Here is a 17,585-nt window from a genome sequence, read left to right as displayed (position 1 = left end):
GACAAGTTAGACTTCACCAAAGTCTCAAACACGTCACCAAGAGACTGAAGGACTGAGCCACAGAACAGAACAGTTTTGCAGACCATACCATAAGGGACTTGAATATAGAACGCATAAAGAAGTCTAAGGGTATGGTTTGCCTGTCACGTGTGAGACCCCGAGTTCATGTACTGACAAAAAGAGGTGATGAATTATATGAAGAGAGACAGACAGATAGATAGATAGACAGACAGACAGACAGACAGACAGACAGACAGACAGACAGACAGACAGTGGGGCTGAAGAAATGGCTCAGCAGTTAAGAACGCTGCTGCTTGATCTTTTAGAGGACCTGGATTTGATTCCCAGGGATCCAGAACCCTCTTCTGGCCTCCATGGTCACCCACATCCACTCACACAGACATGAACATGCACATGAATTAAAAAACAAAACATACAAAGAACATCCAGAGATGAGTAATAAAACTCATTTCAGAACACAGACAGGTATCTAAATAGACACTTCTCCAAACAGGAAAAAATAGCCAGACACACATGAAAAGCTGCTCAACAGCGTTAGCCATTAAAAAAAATAGAAATCAAAAGTATGAAGTAACATTTCATACTCACTTCCCATCCCTCTGAACCTTTTCCATGCTTACAGGGGCTGCCTTTATCCCCTCTCTGCCCTCTCCTGATCCTCATTGCTTTCAGCACTGTGCACTGCTCTGTATCTTCTCCCCTCCTCCCAGAGCCTGCTGGGCAGGAATAACAGTGTTGAGGGTTCAGGGGTGTGGCCCGGTCTGTTGTAGGCCCTGGCTAGGATGCCCATAGGGGTGCAGCGACCCTGGCTTTCCTCCTGTGCGTACAAGCGTATATTAAATGGGTAGCATTTTTTCAGGCTTTTTTTTTTTTTTTTTTTTTTTTTATGGTACAATTTTCCTTAAACTTTGCCTACTGCCACTTGAGTCACCAGGAAGAATACAAACTGAAAAAAATAAAGTCAAAACCAAACCAAACCAAAAAAAACCTGTACAAATAGATGGGAAAGGGAATTCTAGTCTGCTGGATGTGACATATGTATGCTGTGTATGCCAGCTTTAGTCCAGCATGTGGAAGGCAGTGGCAGGTAGTTTTCTGTATTCAAGGCTATCCTGGTCTACATAGCATGTTCCAGGCTAGCTAGACCTACAGAGTGAGGCTTTGCTCAAATAAAGAAATAAAAGTAAAAATGAAAAGTTCCAGTGGATTATTGCCCTGTGACTGTAGACAGTATATTACTGTATATCTCAAAAAAGAATTTTGAGTGTTTGAAAAGATACCACTTGATTAAATTATTAAGCGATGTATATGTATGTGTTTATCAAAGCCCCCAGTAATAGGTATAGTTTTTTATGTATTGGTTAACTTTTTACTGTCTAGACTAGAGCGGCAAGCATTGGCAGAAGAACTCAGGGTTTATTTATTTCACACTGTGCTGCTCAAGCCAGGCATTGCTCTAACCACCTTCCATCCGTTCTTGCTTTCTTTCTGTCTTTGTAACATTAGCCACTGGCACCACTGACAAGGCCAGTGACTCACAAGTGAAGGTGAACAGTGCCCAGAGAAGCCGCCCTGCTTCCCCAGCACCACACAGCCAGGGCATGGGGCTTAACTCCGAGTCTGGCCCGGTATCTGCTGTCTAACCACTGAGCCAGACTGCTGCTTGTCATCTTCCTGTAGCACTGTGGTTTGCAGAGCTCTTCCTAAGGATCCAGAGCTGGGCTCTTGTTCAGTAGGGAATAAAGAGAACAAGAGGGATTCCCAAAAGGGAAGAGAATCCCACATGCTGTCGGCAGTGTATGGACAGCTGGTCATTGGAACCTGAACAGTATTCTCTACAGTTTGCTATCAGACATCTGTCTGTCTGATTGGTGACAAGAAATTCAAGGGAGAGGTGACTGTGTCGGCTGAGTCCGAATGTTTCACTTGATGTTGAAAAGCATGGAACTGCAGAGACCTTTTCCTAGGTTTCTAAGCTGGTCTTGCTCTTGAGGGTCTTTTAAACTGTCTAGTGAGAGCTTGAGTGAGGTCTTATGGCTCTTTAATTCCAGTCTCTTCACAGCAGACTTGTGAGGAGAGTGAGTTTCCTCAGGAGCCATGCCTCACCCACCACCCCGGGGCTATGGCAGCCCCCACTGTGTTCCCTTCTCTAGGCACTTCGGAGGAGGGTGGGCTGCCACACACCTCGGCCAGGGCGCAGCTGCCCCAGTCCATGAAGATTATGCATGAGATTATGTACAAACTGGAAGTGCTTTATGTCCTCTGCGTGCTGCTGATGGGGCGTCAGCGAAACCAGGTGAGTGCTCCCCCAGCCTCAGCCTGGCGAGCTGAGAGCAGAGCAGAGCCTGAGGGGCCAGAGGTGTCCCCACCAGCCTCAGAGGCACACACACTCTAGCCCAGCAACATGTGCTATTTGCCTTCTTGTAAGGAAACCAGACTGATTCTAGATTCTTTCTATTGATAGAAGCAAATCTAGTTTTTATACATTCAGTTGATATAAGATATACTTCCTTTCGTGCATTTCAGTGATTATTTGCTCACTGCATGACAAAGACTTGGATTCTCTCTTTCCCGCTCCTGCTTTTTAATCATTATTTGTGTAACTAATCTTCAGTGATAGAAGTGCACATTAGAGTCTCTGTGCTTCAGGCAGCATCTCTAGGTGGTGACAGTGTGCAGGCCGAGAGCAAGCGATGCTGTGTGCTGGGTGGTGCTGGTGCATACCTGTAATCCCAGCATTCAGGAGACAGAGACAAGTGAAAATCCTAAAGTTCAAGGCCAGCCTGGTCCACAGAGCGAGTTCTAGGACAGCCAGGGCTGCACAGAGAAACCCTTTCTAAAAACACAAACAAACATACAAAAAATGGACTGATACTGTGAAAAATATATCATCAATTGGTTATTTAATACCAAATGTCAGCCCTAAAAAGGTGCATACAAGCAGCATTAGATAGACTGGGCAAGGGTGTGTGTGTGTGTGTGTGTGTGTACATATATGTATATAATAATTCAACAAAAGAGAGCAAGGGAAGGGTTACATGGGAGGGTTTGGAGGGAGGAAAGGGAAGAGAGAAATGATGTAATTATAATCTCAAAAAATTAATACTATTTTTAAAAATCCAGACTGGTCCTTGTAGGTGCAGTAGAGCAACTGCTACTTTGATGTGAATCAGGAAACGAGGGCAGAGTCTAAAGCTGTGCTCACGTGTGAAACCTGGGCAAATGCTAGGGAAAGGGCTCCCTAAGTCTCGGAGCAGGAGAGAGGAACAAGATTTTCTTACTTAGGTTCCTGTTGCTGTGATGATGTCTGGGAAGCAGTTTGAAGTTTGAAGGAGGGATGATTTATTTCAGCTTATGTTTTCAGAGGTCCGAGTTCTCCTGATTGCATTTTTTTGAGGTTGTGCATCATAGCCAAAGAGCATACAGAGCAAACTTGCTTACTTGGCAGCAAGCAGGAAGCCTAACTATAACCCCTATGGACATTTCCCCTAATGACCCACTTCTTCCACCGAGGCCCAGTGGGAAGCTGAGAAGAGCCAGAACTGTGGGTGAGATGCCCAAGTTAGGGGTGTTTCCTTAGCCAGCCTTGCTGAACTTGCCTGCCCCATAGAGTGACTGTAGCTGATCCTAGAGTTAGATTCTAGACTCATTCATTCTCTGGATATTCAAGAATATAACAGGGATAGTCTGTTCATAACGAGAGGTAGCAAGGGGTTTGTTTCATATTGTGTAAAAAGTTTAGTAGGCACATAATTCCCATAGTTGATACAAACTAGTATCAGTGGGACCGGTCTTCCCGCTGGGCCCCAGCGTCCTGACACACATCTGAGCATTTCCTCCAATAGCTCTTTTATAATTACAGAAGCAAGCATTTGTATGCACTCAGTTGAACATAAGACACATTTTCTTTCATGTGTTTCGGTGATTGTTTAGCTCACTACATGTGAAAGACTTGGATTCTTTCTTTTCTACACCAGTTTTTTATCCCATAATTTGTTTAATCTTCATTGATAGAAGTGTAAATTAAGTCTGCCTTGGGTATTATAAATAATGCTTCCACCACTGATGTTATAATTATGTCATTTATCACTTGTAAAGGTCTGTCTGGTGATAAAAGGGGAAATGTTGGCTAAGAAAATAGAGATTTTATACTGCCAAACCACCCTCCTTCTGCAGGAAGTACCAGCATGCCCTGTCACCGGCAACATTCATACATGGCTGGAGTCTAGGTCACCAAAACGATCCTGTAGTAGCCAGACTTTTTCATTGATGACCAGACACTTGAGAAAAGTCTCATAAAGGAGAAAAGGTTTATTTTTGCCCATAGTTTCAGAGACTCATTTAATTGTAGTGGGGAGGGTGTGGTAGAGCAGAGCTGTTCATGTCATAGCAGCCAGAAACAAAGTGGGAAAGGAGGGAGACAAAGTAGATCCTTCCTCCTTAAGTTTCTAAAGCCACACCAAAGTAGACACACCAGCTGAGCCCTGAGCACCAAGCCTTTTACCATGACTAGCCTTTCTTTAAAAGTGTGTGTGTGTGTGTGTGTGTGTGTGTGTGTGTGTGTGTGTGTGTGTGTGTGTGCGCATGTGTGCATGCGTGTGTGCGCACGCGCGCGCGCATGCACCCATATGTGCACATATGCATGGATACCCCTGGAGGCCAGCAGAGGACATGAGATCCCCTGGAGCTGGAATCCACCTGACATGGATGCTGGAAACCAACTTAAGTCCTCTGGTTACTAGCAAAGTAGGGCTAGATAAAGATGAGACAAACTCTAGAGGGAAAACATTAAAGCTGTAACAGTGTGTCTAAGTGGTGTCCTCTTTTTTTTTTTTTTTTTTTAATGTATGTAAGTACAAAGTTACTCTCTTCAGACACACCAGAAGAGGGCATCAGATCCCATAACAGATGGTTGTGAGCCACCATGTGGTTCCTGGGAATTGAACTCAGGACCTCTGCAAGGACAGTCAGTGTGCTTAACTGCTGAGCCGTCTTTCCAGCCCAGGAACATGGTGTCTTGAGGTGAGCTCCAGTGCCTGGGAGCTTTGTCCTCTGTGTGACCTTGTCCCTGCAGCCTTCACAGCCTCTCTCCTAGACAGGCTGTAGATGCTCCCTGCCTGCAGTTGTAGGTATACCTAGGGTCTCACCATGGCGCGGGTTCATGCATCACCCTCTCAGAAGCTCCCCAGAGGACTCTGTCTGATACATACTTACAGGATCCTGGCCTCTAGGCTTTGCTTGAAACCTCCGTGAAAGCTTCAATGATTCCACATGCCCACAAAACCAGTGAATCAGGTAGCTGCATGCGGTGCTATTAATTCATAGTCCCAGCATTCGGAGGGCACGAAGACCCCAAGGTCAGAACCAGTCTGGGCTATATACATGGCAAGACTCTGTCATAAAAATAAAACAAAAAATTAATATCCCATGGGCTGGTGAGATGGCTCAGCGGGTAAGGGCACTGACTGCTCTTCCAAAGGTCCTGAGTTCAAATCCCAGCAACCACATGGTGGCTCACAACCACCCATAATGAGATCTGACGCCCTCTTCTGGTGTGTCTGAAGTCAGCTACAGTGAATTTATGTATAATAATAAATAAATCTTTAAAAAAAATTAATATCCCATAAATGGTACCAAGGTGTGCTACTGACTCAAGTAATGGCTAGACCCACTTGGACTGCAACTGCAGTGGTCTTCAGTGTCTGGGAAGCTGAACTGGGAGAAAAGTGCAGTAGATGCCTGTGTGAGCAGGGCAGCCTGGCAGCCTCTGCTCACGGGAGAATGCCTCAGATGAGTTTACGAGTGGGTGCCTGGGCTGCGCAGACGTAGTCTAATCCTGGAAATGCTGTTAGGCATGTTCCTTGTTCTGTTTTCTGTTCCTGGGTAAAGGATGTGGCTTCTTTCTAATGGCCCCATCTCTTTCCCGCTCACATTCTCTTCATCCACAACTTACTTTCTTATTTTTCTTCTTCTTTCTTTTTTTGTGTGTGTGTGTGTGGGGGGGGGGGCAGTGTTTGAGGCAGGGTTTCTCTGTGTAGCCCTGGCTGTCTTGGAACTCACTCTATAGACCAGGCTGGCCTCGAACTCAAATCCACCTGCCTCTGCCTCCCAAGTTATCCACAACTTTTAACTCCTTTTTCTGACTAGCCCACTTGACTTTTAAAATTCTTCTCTGCTTTTTGCTCCTAGTTTTCCTAAAATTGGTTAGAAGCAGTCAGTAATAGCTGTTCCACAGCCTGAAAGCTGTCCTGTCTTAAAGTCCCTCCTCCAATTCGCCTGTCACATTTAAACTCAGCCTCCCAGCTTCAGGAGATGGCAAAATATAAACAAGTTATTTGCCAGAGTATTTCGGGATTGTCCTCTAGACCCTGTTCCCACTGAAACCGCCTGAGCTGTCCCTGTGGTCCGCTCTTGGATGGTATTCTGGCCTTTTGAGATCCCACTAGAACTTCTTGTTAAGCCCTGATGGGTCTCTCTTCCTATACTGCTCCACTTCCCCAACTTCCAGTTTTCTCCAGCAAAGTTCCAACGGCCTGGGGGCGACATAGTCTGGTTTGGCCAAAGCAGTGGCACTGCCTCTCTACATCCCTGTTTTCTCGGTCAGGCTTTGTTTCACTGTGAAAGCCGTCTGAAGGAGGAGGTTTTGTTTTGGATCGATGTTTAGAGGGATCAGTTCCTGTGGCAGGAAGAGTGGTAGAACAGAACAGTCCCATATGACAGCCGGGAAACAGACAGACAGGGAGGAGACAGGAACGAGGTACGCTGAAGCATCTATTCTCAGTGGTCTGCTTCCTCCAGTAGGTTGCCCTAGATTTGAGAACTCCTGAAATGTCACTACCAACTGTGAACTGACACAGTTACAGATGCCAAAGTCGGTTAAACTTCTTTTTCATTTGCCCATCTCAAAAAGCAAGAGACTGTCTGAGATGTGAATTTTTCTTTATATTGAGAGGTTGAGGTTTTCCTGTGATTTAAGAATATTTTCTCAGGGCTGGAGACATTGTATGTGTTTAAAAGCGGGGCTGTTCTTCCAGAGGATCAGGGTTTGATTTCCAGCACCTACAAAGCAGCTTACAGCAATCTGTAAATTCCAGATACTCTGATACTCTCTGGCCTTCATGGGCACTAGGTACACCTGTGATGTACAAACATATATGTAAACAAAACACCAGTACACATAAAATAATAAAAACAAGTTAAAGAGCATTTCTTTCCTTCATGTATGTATGTGGGGGGGGGGCGTGTATTTTTGCCTGACTGTGTCTATACATCATGTGTGTGTGGTACCTTCAAATGCCAGAAGAGGGTGATGGATTCCCTTTGACTGGAGTTAGAGAAGATTCTAAATAGCCACGTAAGTGTTGGGAATCAAACCCCCGTCCTCTGGAAGAGTAGCCAGTGCTTAGAAACATTTCTAAGCCAAGTAGAAGGGTTTACCCTCATCTCTGAGGGTCTGTCGCCCTTCTCTAGCTTCTCAGGCCACCAGCACATGCGCTTCTATGCAGTCAGGTGGAGGGTGCCTTTAAATGGCAGCACTCACTACTAGCAACTGCTGTCTTCACCCTGAAGATGGCTGAGCTGGGAGAGGCCTTGCTCACATTGCTCACATTGTGCACACAGTGGTCTCAGTGTTTCTCCCTTACATCCTTACACAGGTCCACAGGATGATTGCTGAGTTCAAGTTGATCCCAGGACTCAATAATTTGTTCGACAAACTGATTTGGAGGAAGCATTCAGCATCTGCCCTTGTCCTCCATGGCCACAACCAGAACTGTGACTGTAGCCCGGTAAGCGGAGAGCCCGGGAGCGTGCAGGGACTTAACTGCAAAGAGTTAGGTGTTTTAAGAACCACTGCTCACCCTGAGGGCCTCATTCTTATAGAGGAGAGCAGAGAGAAAGGTTTTAGACCAACTGTATCTCAGAGCATCCTGACAGGGTATTGAATGAGCATCAGAAGTCCTTTGTGCCACTCACCTTTTTTTTTTTAAGATTTATTTATTTATTATATGTAAGTACACTGTAGCTGTCTTCAGACACTCCAGAAGAGGGCATCAGATTTCGTTACGGATGGTTGTGAGCCACCATGTGGTTGCTGGGATTTGAACTCGGGACCTTCGGAAGAGCAGTCGGCACTCTTAACCACTGAGCCATCTCACCAGCTCCCATGCCAGTCACCTTTGACTGTGTCCCAGAACCTCTGAACCTGTTTTCTTGGACTAGGAGGGTCATGTGCCTATTGCCCTCAGAGCCCCACCTTCCCACAACTCTGGCCCAAAAGACCTGATGTGCTGGCAGGACCTGGTGCCATGGGTTTCCGAACCTGCATTGTGGGACTTAACCTCGGTGCCCTGCCCCCAACCTTGTCAGGTTGCTTTTCATTCTTCCATTTGAGTTAGTAACTTAGAATGAGTCTTTCCACAGGGGACTGAGCGCTTGGTCTTTGTTCCTTGTGGAAATATCCTGTGTCTTCTGCGTTTGCAATCTTTCTCTAATGGCTTCTTACTTACTTCCTTATGGTCTCTTGGAGATGCTGCTGTGGTGCCAGCAGCTTGTGTCTGGGTTTTCACACACTTGGGGTGGCATGTGTGTCGTTTTCTGAGGTTTGGTGGCAGCCTTCCTGGGGACCTTTGCCACCTCTGCCCAGGACACACTTTGGCTCACGCTTTAGAGGAGCCAGTTTCATGTTCAGTTTCAGGATTTCTTACTTCTCCTGGGAGGCTTCACCAGCCAAGCCTAAGCAGCTCACAGCTCGGCTCGTCCTGGTCACTGTAGGACACAGAAACCATAGCCGTGTTGTGACTCGGTCTCTCACCATCCACGGGCTCCTGAGCTCTCAGGGCCAGGCCTTTCTGAGATCAGTAGGTTTCCCTTTGGAGCTTCTAAACTAGCCTCATGTGGAAAGGGACTAGGATGATTTTAGTTTTTAAATCCAATCGTCTAGGATGTTGTTAGCAGAAAAGGTCTACGTTAGTTTAGCTTGACACTGGTCAGCCATGAAGGTCTGACTTTTCCACTAAAGAAAACCCTCCAGGGGGCAGGGGGAGGGGGTAGAGGAGAGGGGGCTTGTGGAGGGGAAACTATGAAAGGGGATAACATTTGAAATGTAAATAAGAAAATATCTAATAAAAAAAAAAGGAAAACCCTCATTGTGCTGGAGGACAGGGACGCATAAGAAGCAGTGTAGCTAGACAGGGATGTCACCAGAGCCCAGCCTTGTTTTTTGTACAAGTGTTGTGACAAACGTAGCTTTAATATGTGTTCTAGGACATCACCTTGAAGATCCAGTTTTTGAGACTTCTCCAGAGTTTCAGTGACCACCATGAGTAAGTATCCCCTGGAGGCATCGTCTGCAGGCCCCTCCCCTGAGCTTCTCTGTTCTCTGACCCAGGAGCAGTCTGTAGGGCTGGTGGGAGCCCCCAATATCTGTGAGGCTGTGCTCCTCAGCCCTGTAGGTTGACAACCCTTCCTTCTATCTGAGCACCGAATCTTTCCTCTGCCCTCACAGCCACCATCAGAGGATGAAAGTGCTGTCCCTCTGTGCCCTGGGAGCAACACCCTTGTGCAATGACTAGCCTCTTAGCTGCAGAGTCCCTGACTGGAAACATGGAGGCTCCCACCTCTACAGTGAAGTGTGTTGGCTCCCCCTTCCCACTTTTTTGCGATAGTCTCTGATTTTTAATGATTAAGCTTTTAGTGGAGAATGTATAAGAAAATGATTGTCCACTATAAGGGAAACAGTGCAAGGGAGGGGGAAACACGGGATTCTTGGCCGTGGCATTAGGGTAAGGACCTGACGACTGTGTGTGCACAGAAAGGTGGATGCACTGGATTGGAGGCCTCCATGAAGGGCCCAGAGGAGGGGTTCTCAAGGCAGTGCTGGGGCAGCCTGAGTTTTCAATGTTGTACAAGTTAATAGAACATGCCTGAGGACAGTGCTGCCTAGGGGCCTCTGTCTCTTATGATTCTGTTTTGTGAGAACGTCTGTGGCTGAAGGCATCTGTAGTTGACAGAATTATACCGAGTGTGTGTGTGTGTGTGTGTGTGTGTCCGTCCCTGTCCTAGCTTTCATCAGACTCTAAATCAGTACTTCTTTGTACCTGGCCTAGTGGAAATACTATGATCCCTGCTGTCATGTAGAGTACATTTGGGAGAGGAAGTTTACCATTAGAGAAGGTCACCAGTTACAGAATGCCTGATGTCAAATAGGCATGGTGTGTGGGAACAAAAGAGCACACTCCGTGAAAGGACAGTTGTCAAGTGTCCTGACCGGCTGGCGGTGCTCAGTGACTATTGCAGAAGCAATCTGTGAGCAGAGGCCTGACCGGGATGAAGAGGCAGCGTGAGAGAGTTGAGCCAGAAGGCTCCCACATAGAGAAGCCCTGTAGGAGGATATGGCGTGGTCATGAAAACCAGAGTGGCCAGATGGTGTGGCAGGTGTGAGCTGCTCAGTTTGTTGTAGCCACAGAGGTGGCCTGGCTGCACAGGGCCTCAAAGACATGATCACTCCCTAGGGGTTCACACAACAGGGTGTGAGAATTGGGTAAGCATTTTCAATAATGACATGGTCCCAGTCCTGTTTTAGAAATCACTCAAGGAGCTGAGGGAGGGTTCCCTTCCTGTGAGAAGCAGCTGAGCAAGTGCTTCTGTGCTGCACAGACCGTAATGACAAGCCTGGACGGAAGGAAGAGGAGCGATTGTGTCACAGTTGGTCAGGCCTCTGCGTTGTGACTCTGGCCACTGAGAATGCTGCAGCAGGGCTAGGCTCAGGACTAAGATGGCAGACAGGATCAGATGTGCTGAAGTGCAGGTGACTCTGAGAAGTCATAGAGAAGTGTTCAGTGTGCAACATGGAGACCTGGAGGTGCCGAGGACGGGCTTGTTAGGAATGACAAGCACGTGTAGAAGTGCTGGGGGACTCTCAGTGCTCCTCCCGACAGGAGTGGGCAGAGCAGACTTTGTGCCCGCTGCAGAGCTGCTCAGCAGCTCCAGCCCCGCCCTTTACCCTTTGCACCCGTCTGTTTCAGGAACAAGTACTTGCTGCTCAACAACCAGGAGCTAAATGAGCTCAGTGCCATCTCGCTGAAAGCCAACATCCCTGAGGTGGAGGCTGTCCTCAACACTGACAGGTGATCTTTGTGGGGACCGCTGTGGATACAGGGCTCCCAGCAGGGCACACGCGGGGCTGCGTACTTGTGCTTCCTCACACGTAGCTACCACCCCACTGGCTTTGTGAGCTAGATCCTCACATCTCCTGCATTTCCTAACTGAGGATCACAGCAGCCTCAGAAGGAAGTGCCATCGTCATCTTCCTCTTTACATGTATATGACAGCAAAGGTCAGCTATACTCTGTCCTTCCACCTTATCCCATGCAAATCATGGCCCCTTTACTGGTATCCTCATTTCTTGCCCAGTGGCAGCTGTGCCAAGCAGGACAAGAAGAAGCTAACCCTTCACCCTCTGCCCTATGTCTACCTCCTCTTTGGGATCAACACAGTGCCATGTCTGGCTCATGGGGGCTTGTGAAGTGTGGCCCTAATCTAGCAGCTACAGTCAGAAATCCCCAACTTCTTCCTGAGAAGATGGATCCATCGGTGCCCCGGCGTCTGCAGGGGCTGGAAATGGAGCTGCCGTGTGAAGAGAGAGTTTAAGGGCCCAGACACCTGCCACTGTGACAGGCCTAATCATTTTCTTACCTACTGCTGCCTTTGCCTCATAGACGGGAAGCTGAGGCCTGGAAGCCCACAGCTGAGCTGGAACTGACCCTGGGCAGGATAAAGAACTCTGGGCACTGCCCAATTGGCACAGACTTTTTATTCCATCTGGCATACTCTGCTGTGGCCTGAATTAAACCCATTTGTGATGTAAATGGCCGCCTTCTGGCAGTTTGGAGCCCCATCTGGCCATGGGTGTGCCTCTGCCTCTGGCCAGTGGGTCTGAGGAGGGAAAAGCGGCCTAAGGCGCAGGAGAAATGCACCTGGCCATTGAGCTGACGGCTGCAGTCTCTGAGGTCCTGGCACACGGTGGAGCAAGAAAGCATCCTTGCAGACTCAGACATTGCCTGTTCTTTCCTCCATCCACAGCGACACAGGACGAGCTCAGTGGCCCCTCTTAGCCATTCAGTTCTGTCACCAGTGCTGTCTGTCCCTTTGATTTCAGGAGTCTGGTGTGTGACGGCAAGAGGGGCCTACTAACTCGGCTGCTGCAGGTCATGAAGAAGGAGCCAGCGGAGTCTTCATTCAGGTGAGTAAGGAGAGCTGTGCTTGGGAGGGGTCTAGGAGCCAGGGGGTTCCCAATGGGTTAGTCTCCAGTACCTACTCCTTAAGGTTGGGGAGGCGGCCTCACCAGCCGCTGGCACTATGGGATTCAGCTGGTAAGTGCGTGTGTCCTTGTCACATGCCAGCAGGGTATTTTAGGAGGTAGGTGATCATCAGGCTGTCACTAGAGAGGTAGAGCACAAATGGATCCAGGCTATGCCTGTGTGACTTCCAGGGATCATGGGAAGGAAGCATGAAAGGAAAGAAACCTGCTTCAGTGCAGTATGGGAGAAAATAGAGCCAGGGACCGCCCGGGGGGGGGGGGGGGGCTTGGAAAGGTTGTAGACAAGAGGATTCCACCAGGCCTGGGTACAGGGCTCTGTCCCTACAGGGTTCACCTATTCAGACCCTCCCTCAGGTATCCCAGCTGAGTCTTTGGGCCACTCAGTATCTGTTGGCTCCTATCTAGACCAGCTCAATGCATATGAAGTCAGTGATGTCGCCACACAAACCCTTCTGCTGGCCACACATCCCTGGTCTATGTCTTTCCAGTATTCTGAGAGTGGAAAGCCTAGAGTGGTTTTACATGGAACTTACTAGAGGCCACTCTTTGAGCCCAGATGCCACTGTGTATGCCCATATACCATAGAAACACGTTTTGGTCCAGCCCACAATGAAAGACTGGCCCCTGCCGAGCTGTGAGCACCATACATGAGAATGGCGATCCTCTTGCTTATTGATCTGTCCTCAAGACCTAGGACTGGGGCACAGACTGGGAAATGTTAAGTAAATATTAGACACTGGGCTGCAAACCACTCTGCCTCTGGGGGCATTTAGCCTGCACCAGGGGAGGGCAGCCAAAGCCTCCTGGTCCAGGATCAACACTTGGGTTGCAGGTTTTGGCAAGCCCGGGCTGTGGAAAGTTTCCTCCGAGGGACCACCTCCTATGCAGACCAGATGTTCCTGCTGAAGCGAGGCCTTCTGGAGGTATACTGGAGGAAGCAGGGCGTCGAGTAGCTGTCCTCCCCAGTCCAGCCCCTCGAATTGATTCTTCGTTCTGAGCCTTAAAGAGTTTGGTCAGGAACAGACCTTTTCTGGTTGTTCCTAGTGCGCATTGTTCCAGGGTTGGCCCTGGGTTGCCAGCTGTGGGCTCCCTGTAGGTATTGAGGGCTAAAGGACTCAGGTAGTTGTGCAGGAATTTAGAATACAGAGTTACCCAGCAAGCCCTTTGACCCTGGGGATAATTTGGTATTGACTAAAAGTTAACAAAGCCACCAACCAGGCAGCATACACAAGCTAGTCCGAGGCCCCCGACACATATACAGCAGAGGACTGCCTGGTCTGGCCTCAGTGGGAGAAGACTTGCCTAACCCTTGAGAGACTTGAGGCTTCAGGGAGTGGGGAAGCCTGGTGGGTGGCAGTGAGGGGGAAACAAAGCGGGGAGGAAGAATGGGATGAGGAGCTGTGGGAGGGGGCAGTGATGTAAGAAAATAAAAGTAATGATATTTCCATATTGATTAATGGCATGTAGCAAAAGGAATTTGAAGAGAGAGCAAATAGCTAGAATTACAGTTGGTATTTTTAGGAAATGACTATGAACATGGAACCATGAATTGTAAAGGAAAGCAGCTGCCAATCATGTAAGCTCAAGAAAATGAACTGAGCTTGGAGACCCCACACTTTAGAAGCAGAAGCAGGAGTTGTTCAAGTTCAAGGCCAGACCCTGTCTCACAAAAAAAACAAAGCAGGAATGAAGAGAGGGAGGGAGGGGAAATCAGAAACCAGAATGGAAGCAGGGAAGAGTTCCCTGTTGAGGAGTTAAGTTGGCTTACTGTTCTGAGTAACTATTTAGTGATTTGTGTGTGTTCTATGCGGTTTTATTGGTAAACATAAGACAGTGCAGAGGGTCAGAATATGTGCCCTGCTCTTCAATCCTGGGCCCTCGTGCTTAGGGCAGCAGCCCTTGTTAGGTCTGGAGACAGAACCATGTAGGTAGCTGCAGAGCAAGTCAGAGGCGTTGTGTGGGAGCCTGGGAAAGAGAATACCACCTACCCACCCTGTTCCCCCTGCTGAGGTCAGCCACCTGGTTCTGTCCTTGGAGCCACCAGTATCCTCAGAAAAGAGCCTAGACAAAGTTGCAGGTTTCATCCACCTGTATGCTTGCTTGAACCAAGTGGGTAGTCTGAGCTCCAGGCCAGGCCTGAGTGGCAAACAGATGAGGGTGGGGGGCAGACCCATCCACTCACTCACCCTGTCCCCTGTTTGACCCAGCACATCTTATACTGCATTGTGGACAGTGAGTGCAAGTCTAGGGATGTACTCCAGAGCTACTTTGATCTCCTGGGAGAGCTGATGAAGTTCAACGTCGATGCATTCAAGAGATTCAATAAATATATCAACACTGATGCAAAGGTAGGGCTTGTCCAGGGCTCCGTGCTGTTGGCTGAAGTACCAGCTGTCCGTAAGCTTTGGCCTGCCCATCTTCAGGGGTGGTCACACAGTTGGAAGAGTCTGGGATCTGGTGGGACAGTCAGGCTTCAAGCCAGACCCTAAGACTATTGGGCTGAGAACTTTGGCTGTTAGAGCATCTTAGCAGGCCACTCGGTGTCCCATCTGCGGAGTAGTGGAGCTGGGGTAGAAGGTTGGTGGTGCCCTGGCCAGCAGCCTGCCAGTAAGCACCATCTCTGCTCCAGTTCCAGGTGTTCCTGAAACAGATCAACAGCTCGCTAGTGGACTCCAACATGCTGGTGCGCTGTGTCACTCTGTCACTGGACCGATTTGAAAACCAGGTGGACATGAAAGGTGAGGAGGCCAAGGTGCCAGTGCACATGGCTGCAGTCTAACTGCCAGGCACCTGGCCTCCAGCCAGGAATTGTGTGCCTGGGTCAGGAGGACAGTCTTGACCAAACTCGATGTGTTAGTCAACTTCTCCATTGTGTCAACTTCTCCACTGGTTTGCTTCCTCTAATGAGCAAGTATATCATCTTAGTAAAGAAAAAGCTGCCTTCTAGACTGACTGCTTGGATTGAACAGGGTCCCTTCATTCTGTTTTTCTGCACAGGACTATAGTATGCAGCTGTGGTGGGTGTGTCAGACCTCACCTAGAATCGTGTGTAATAACGCATGTGCACATCTGTGCCTTTTTCCCTAGGTCTGTGGCATCAAACAGATTGTCACAAGTTTATGAACACTTCCAAAAGAGGACAGTGTTCCTCATGGTTGTCATTGGTACCAAAAGCATCCTGTAATAGATAATTAGACCATTTACCTCCTGTTGCTTCTCTGAAGGGTCTGTTTTAGGAGGCTGGTGACATGCACTCTGATGTAATCAGTGCAGTGCCTTCCCAGTAGTATGAGAGGTCAGGTGTTCAGTGCTCCTTCACCCTTAACACAGCAGTGGACACAGATGTGTGAGAACTATGGCAAACCAGTCTCCTTTAGAGTTCTGGCAAGTTTAAGATAGACTGTTTCTCTGTGTGTGGTTTATGTATGTGTGGGTATATATGCAGATGTGGAGGCCAGAGGTTGATATCTGGGCTCTTCCTACCTTAAATGTTTAAACAGTCTCCTGCTGAACCTGGAGCTCATGGGTTTGACTAAGCTGGCTGACTTCAGGGGTCTACCTGCTTGTGTGACCCCAGCTCTGGGGTTTTAGATGTATGCTGCCACATGGGTTCCTGTGACCCGAGCTCTGATGCTTGTGCAGCAGTGTTAGTGAGTCTTCCTGAGGGAGGAGGAAGCTGGGAGGGAGCTGCAGGAAGGGCCACTGTCTGAGTGTGGTTCTGAGGACCAGTGGGGTCTCTGAGATTTGGTGCAGCCTGATGACCAAACATTGGATATTGACCTGCTATTGAAGCTTTTAAGAAAGCTGGGTTTTTGTGGTTGTTTGTAAAAATTTATTTTGAATTATTATATATGGGATTGTGTGTGTAATAAGTACAGGAGTAGGTAGAAGCTGGAAGAAGGTATTGCATACGCTGAAGAGCCACCGTTGTAGGTCCTCTGGAAGAGTAGCAGGGGGTCCTAACTGCTGAGCCATCTCTCCGACCCTCAACATGCTTGTTCTGGTGGTGAGAGCCCCAGCTGCAGAGTCAGGACCCAAATGGACCTGGCCTGTGGCATGGACCTGATGCCTCTGCCTTCCTCCACAGTGGCCGAGGTCCTGTCCGAGTGCCGCCTGCTTGCCTACATATCCCAGGTGCCCACGCAAATGTCCTTCCTCTTCCGCCTCATCAATATCATCCATGTGCAGACGCTAACCCAGGTGAGACGCTAACCCAGCCAGTGAGCAGTCAGGGGCTAGACTGGGAACCACCTCTTATCCTGAAGGTCATCGTGTCTGGGTTTCCTCCCTTTCTGGAAACAGTTCTTCCTAGGGTGTTGCCCAGTGCCCCAGTTTACAGGGGAACTAAGACCAGATATCCTGAAGTCACAGTCAGTTGGGCAGAGCTGAGTTTGGCACTGCATTCTTCTGACTCCAGGCCAGTGTTCTTCCCCATGTGCTCAGCCCTGCCTTCTGACTGCAGTAGGCTGTGGGCTTGGACCTGAGTTTTGTCCCATCTCCTTCACTAATGGCAGCCTTCTCTTCCAGGCTCCCACCCCTTCCCTAAGATGGGAGTCATGCTGGCACCTCTGAGCAGTGGTCTTCTTTTGCCAACATGCTGGGAGGCGAGGCCTGGGGCTGGGGATGCTTGGTGAACAAGGCAGACTAGACTCTTGTTTCTGAAGCTCACAGCCTAGTACAGCACTAATAACTGCACACTTAGCTTGTGCACCCAGCCCTGTCAGGGCAGAGAAGCTCCTAGAAGAAGTCACGCCTGAACCAAAGTATAGACGAGGACCAGTGCTCTTGTCAGTGTGAATGGTAGTAGGTGGGAATAGGACACAAGGGGTGCCCAGGACTGCTGCGCCATTGTGTGGGCCTAGGATACCCTCTTCCCTGCTCTGTGGCTTCCAGGTTCACTGGCATCCTAAGGCTGCTGACATGTACCCAGTCCATCTGCTTTTGACCTTGCAGGAGAACGTCAGCTGCCTCAACACCAGCCTGGTAATCCTGATGCTGGCCCGACGGAAAGAGCGGCTGCCCCTGTACCTGCGACTGCTACAGCGAATGGAGCACAGCAAGAAATACCCCGGCTTCCTGCTCAACAACTTCCACAACCTGCTGCGCTTTTGGCAGCAGCACTACCTGCACAAGGATAAGGACAGCACCTGCCTGGAGAATGTGAGTGCCCCACCCTGAGTGACAGTGGGAGGACACTGGCGTGTGTGAGCCCCGTCCTCTACTAAGCACAGCCCAACCCTCTCGC

The 17,585-nt window shown here is 48.8% G+C and overlaps 1 protein-coding gene across 2 annotated transcripts in view; it reads left to right on the top strand.

The window, feature by feature from the left end:
- Positions 1-17,585, top strand: part of Trpc4ap (transient receptor potential cation channel, subfamily C, member 4 associated protein) — a 58,108-nt gene that overhangs the window by 39,649 nt on the left and 874 nt on the right. Inside the window, exons 9-18 of one of the 2 annotated variants that reach the window (NM_019828.2) lie at positions 2,175-2,317; positions 7,677-7,808; positions 9,286-9,344; positions 11,046-11,147; positions 12,179-12,262; positions 13,173-13,263; positions 14,548-14,688; positions 14,970-15,078; positions 16,428-16,540; positions 17,294-17,500. In NM_019828.2, coding sequence (NP_062802.2) covers positions 2,175-2,317; positions 7,677-7,808; positions 9,286-9,344; positions 11,046-11,147; positions 12,179-12,262; positions 13,173-13,263; positions 14,548-14,688; positions 14,970-15,078; positions 16,428-16,540; positions 17,294-17,500 — 1,181 coding nt within the window. Of the gene's footprint in view, positions 1-2,150; positions 2,318-7,676; positions 7,809-9,285; positions 9,345-11,045; positions 11,148-12,178; positions 12,263-13,172; positions 13,264-14,547; positions 14,689-14,969; positions 15,079-16,427; positions 16,541-17,293; positions 17,501-17,585 lie in introns of both variants that reach the window. The other variant, NM_001163452.1, reaches the window with a different exon arrangement.

The sequence above is a fragment of the Mus musculus genome, chromosome 2 (assembly GCF_000001635.26).
Source record: "Mus musculus strain C57BL/6J chromosome 2, GRCm38.p6 C57BL/6J".
Lineage (NCBI taxonomy): Eukaryota > Metazoa > Chordata > Mammalia > Rodentia > Muridae > Mus > Mus musculus.
Note: the sequence above shows the minus strand (reverse complement) of the source record. Positions and strands in the feature narration are given on the sequence as shown.